This window comes from Scaptodrosophila lebanonensis, unplaced genomic scaffold, assembly GCF_003285725.1.
Source record: "Scaptodrosophila lebanonensis strain 11010-0011.00,11010-0021.00 unplaced genomic scaffold, SlebRS2 tig00000053-arrow-pilon, whole genome shotgun sequence".
Taxonomy (NCBI): Eukaryota; Metazoa; Arthropoda; class Insecta; order Diptera; family Drosophilidae; genus Scaptodrosophila; species Scaptodrosophila lebanonensis.
This window is the reverse complement of record NW_022060548.1, coordinates 7,438,106-7,441,397: the sequence shown is the minus strand read 5'-3', so window position 1 is coordinate 7,441,397 and position 3,292 is coordinate 7,438,106. Positions and strand designations below refer to the sequence as shown.

The following is a 3,292-nucleotide window of genomic DNA, read 5'->3' as shown; positions in this document are numbered from 1 at the left end:
TTACCTTCTGCTACATTGCGTTAGTTTTTCTATAATTTGGCCCTTACTTTTTATGAGACTGTTGGCAGATTTTTAGAAGATTCCGTTTATGTACACGTACTTGTTTCCCCCTCCTTCCTAACGATACGTGCGTAAAGGTGAGCATCTTTTGTTCAGCACACATCTTCATTTCCTCCAAATTCAGCGGAAAATGGTTGGGAAATAGTTCTCTAGAAGCAGCTGGTGTCGTGTTTGATGTGTGATACGAGCATGTCATTAAAATCAGTGTATTCCTCATAGCTCCGCCAACGTACATTAATTGGACCGAAAGTGATATGGGATTAGTTGTTGGAGAGATTGCTTACAGGAAGCTGCCCACAGAATTGAACTTTAACTCCTCATCAGAGATGGCTTCCAAGGCACACAGTATGGGTTTAAAAATTCTCCAATTCCATTCATTCATTTTATTAACTTTGTTTTTACTTGGTTCTATATTTTATATGTTATGTATTTGTTAATCGGCCAGCTATAGACAGTTGCAGTCAGAGGCGTCAATAGGCCTGCAAACAACAATTTAAAAAATACAAATTTTGAATAAAAAATTTAGCAGAGATAGACAGCCAGGTAGAAATGAAAACTGGGGACATAAAACAGTGCAGTAATCTTGTACAGGCCATATCAGTGGGCTAGTCTTTGGACCTTGTTTGCGATTGAAGAAATGGGAAATCGGAAGTTAAATTTGGAATCAAAAAGTAGACCTGTTCCTACATATGAACGGATTAGGCGAAACAAAAAAAAAGAAAAGACGGATGGCAGTGTTCATGTATGAACAAAGTACTTAGATTATTAAAGTATTTGAGGCTGGAAATTTCAAATAGTTTTTTTCAGACTCTTTGACATTGTTTTCAAAATCTTGTTCACTATTTAAGTCTCCGGAAAATTAAATTAGTCAAAAAATATTATTACTTCTGAAATCTTTACAAAAGATGTCTCAATACGCGCCGTTTATTAAGCCATATGTTCAATATAATGAACATGGCTGGGGTCCTTGCGAAGTGCCGGAAATGGATGTGCCATATCAGCCTTTCTGCAAGAGCGATCGCCTCGGAAAGATCTGCGATTGGACTGTGGGGGCCCAGGATAAGAAGTTCCTGAACAAATATGCCTCAACCTTTGGCAACAACAGCCAGTACGCGTATTTCCATGAAGACGACGACTCCACCTTCCATCTGGTGAACAGTGCGCGCACCCAGAAGCCCTACCAGCGGGGACGCTATCGTCCCAACTTGAGGAATAATACGCGTGGACGTGGACGGAACGTGCGTGGGAATGCGGGAGCCAACAATAATGCTCCCGGTGGACCCAACACTGGAACGAAATACGGCAAGGGACGCGATGTGCGGCGCATGGTGGGTCGTCGATTCCCCCGCAATGCGCCTGTGCGTCTGCGTGAATCATCGGTGCTAGTGCGGGCGGACTGGGTATCCATTGAGGAGATAGATTTCCCACGTCTGCTCAAGCTAACGCTGCCGAACATCAAGGAGGGCGAGGATGTGGCCAGCTGTGGTTCTCTCGAGTACTACGACAAGATGTTCGATCGCATCAATGTGAAGAACGAGCGAACGCTGCAGAAGATCGATCGCATGATCAATGTGCCCAGCACAATTGATGATCCGATCATACGTCGGCTTTCGAAGAGTATCGGCAATGTGTTTGCCACCGATGATATTCTGGCCACGATCATGTGCTGCACTCGCTCCAACTACTCCTGGGACATAGTGGTGGAGAAGCTGGGTACGAAGATCTTTCTGGATAAGCGCGACAGTGCCCAGTTTGATTTGCTGACTGTGAACGAGACATCTTTGGAGCCGCCTCTGGACGAGGAGGGCTCCATCAACTCGCCACAGAGTCTCTCAATGGAGGCCACCTTCATCAATCACAACTTTAGCCAGCAAGTGCTGAGAATCGGCGATGCCGAGCAGAAGTACAAGTTCGCGGAACCGAATCCGTTCGAGGAGCCTGGAGTGGAGCTGGCCAGTGTTGGTTATCGCTACAAACAATGGAATTTGGGCAACGATATCGTTTTGATTGCACGCTGCAAGCACAATGGCGTCATTCAGTGTCCCAATGGCGAGTTGCAGTTCCTCTCGATCAAGGCTCTCAACGAGTGGGACTCAAAGGCCGCCAACAGCGTCGAGTGGCGTCAGAAGCTGGACACTCAGCGTGGAGCTGTGCTGGCCTCCGAGTTGCGCAACAATGCCTGCAAGCTCGCCAAGTGGACTGTGGAGGCGGTGCTGGCCGGATCGGATCAGCTGAAGCTGGGCTATGTATCGCGCATCAATCCACGCGATCATCTTCGCCACGTCATACTCGGCACCCAGCAGTTCAAGCCGCAGGAGTTCGCCACGCAGATCAATCTTAGCCTGGACAATGCCTGGGGTGTCCTGCGCTGTCTCATTGACATCATTATGAAGCAGGCAGATGGCAAATATTTGATAATGAAGGATCCCAATAAGCCGATGATTCGTCTGTACGATATACCGGACAATGCCTTCGATTCGGATGCAGGCGAAGAAGAGGAGTCGAGCGATGACAGGACCTACCCCAAGACCAATGATAATTAGTTAATAATAATGCCCAAGTGGAGATTTTGAAACCTCTGCTGACAATCACCATACTTGTATAAAAATTGCAATCCTTTTTCTGATATCAATTACAAATAAATAATACCACCGATATCCCTTCTATTTTTAATAAACACACCAATCAGCCCATGCTTTCCGTATTCATTGTAATGCCTCTGGCGAATATAGTTGATGACGGTCGGTCCATTTGTCTGAATGTAGTATGTAGAAATGAAATCTGCGCTTGACTGCAACAAAGCAGAGACAAACGAAAGAAATAACGTACAATTTAAATTGAGTTTGTGAGAGCAACTGCACAATTGGGAGACACAATCACACGCACTTAACAAAATGTGCAGTAAGAGCAGAACCGCACTCGTACCCCCCATTTGGCCCAGACGGGAGTCACAGTTACGAGTATTTTGATGACACGAGTTACATGCCATCATCAATCAATGCGGTTCCACATGCAAAGAAATATACAAAATGAAACCAAGGAAAATAAATGTGTGTACACATATGTATAGACTATAGTATAGTCTAGGTCTCATCGAATGCCAATACCACACACACATTGTCACGAACTGACAATCAAAGTAATTGAACAATGGACGAGACGAGACGAGATGAGATGAGATGAGACAACACCCACGTGGGACAGTGGCTGCCTACATACTTGTATATTGTTT

General features: G+C 45.3%; 1 protein-coding gene across 1 annotated transcript; it reads left to right on the top strand.

The window, feature by feature from the left end:
- Positions 1-922: 922 nt before the first annotated feature.
- On the top strand, positions 923-2,717 carry LOC115624151 (eukaryotic translation initiation factor 3 subunit D-2). The gene has a single exon (XM_030518748.1). The coding sequence runs from the start codon at positions 966-968 to the stop codon at positions 2,601-2,603; it is 1,638 nt and encodes a 545-aa protein (XP_030374608.1). The 5' UTR covers positions 923-965; the 3' UTR covers positions 2,604-2,717.
- Positions 2,718-3,292: the final 575 nt, after the last annotated feature.

Excerpts from the sequence above, each read along its gene's own strand:
- LOC115624151 (XM_030518748.1), top strand. The coding sequence starts at position 966 with ATGTCTCAATACGCGCCGTTTATTAAGCCATATGTTCAATATAATGAA.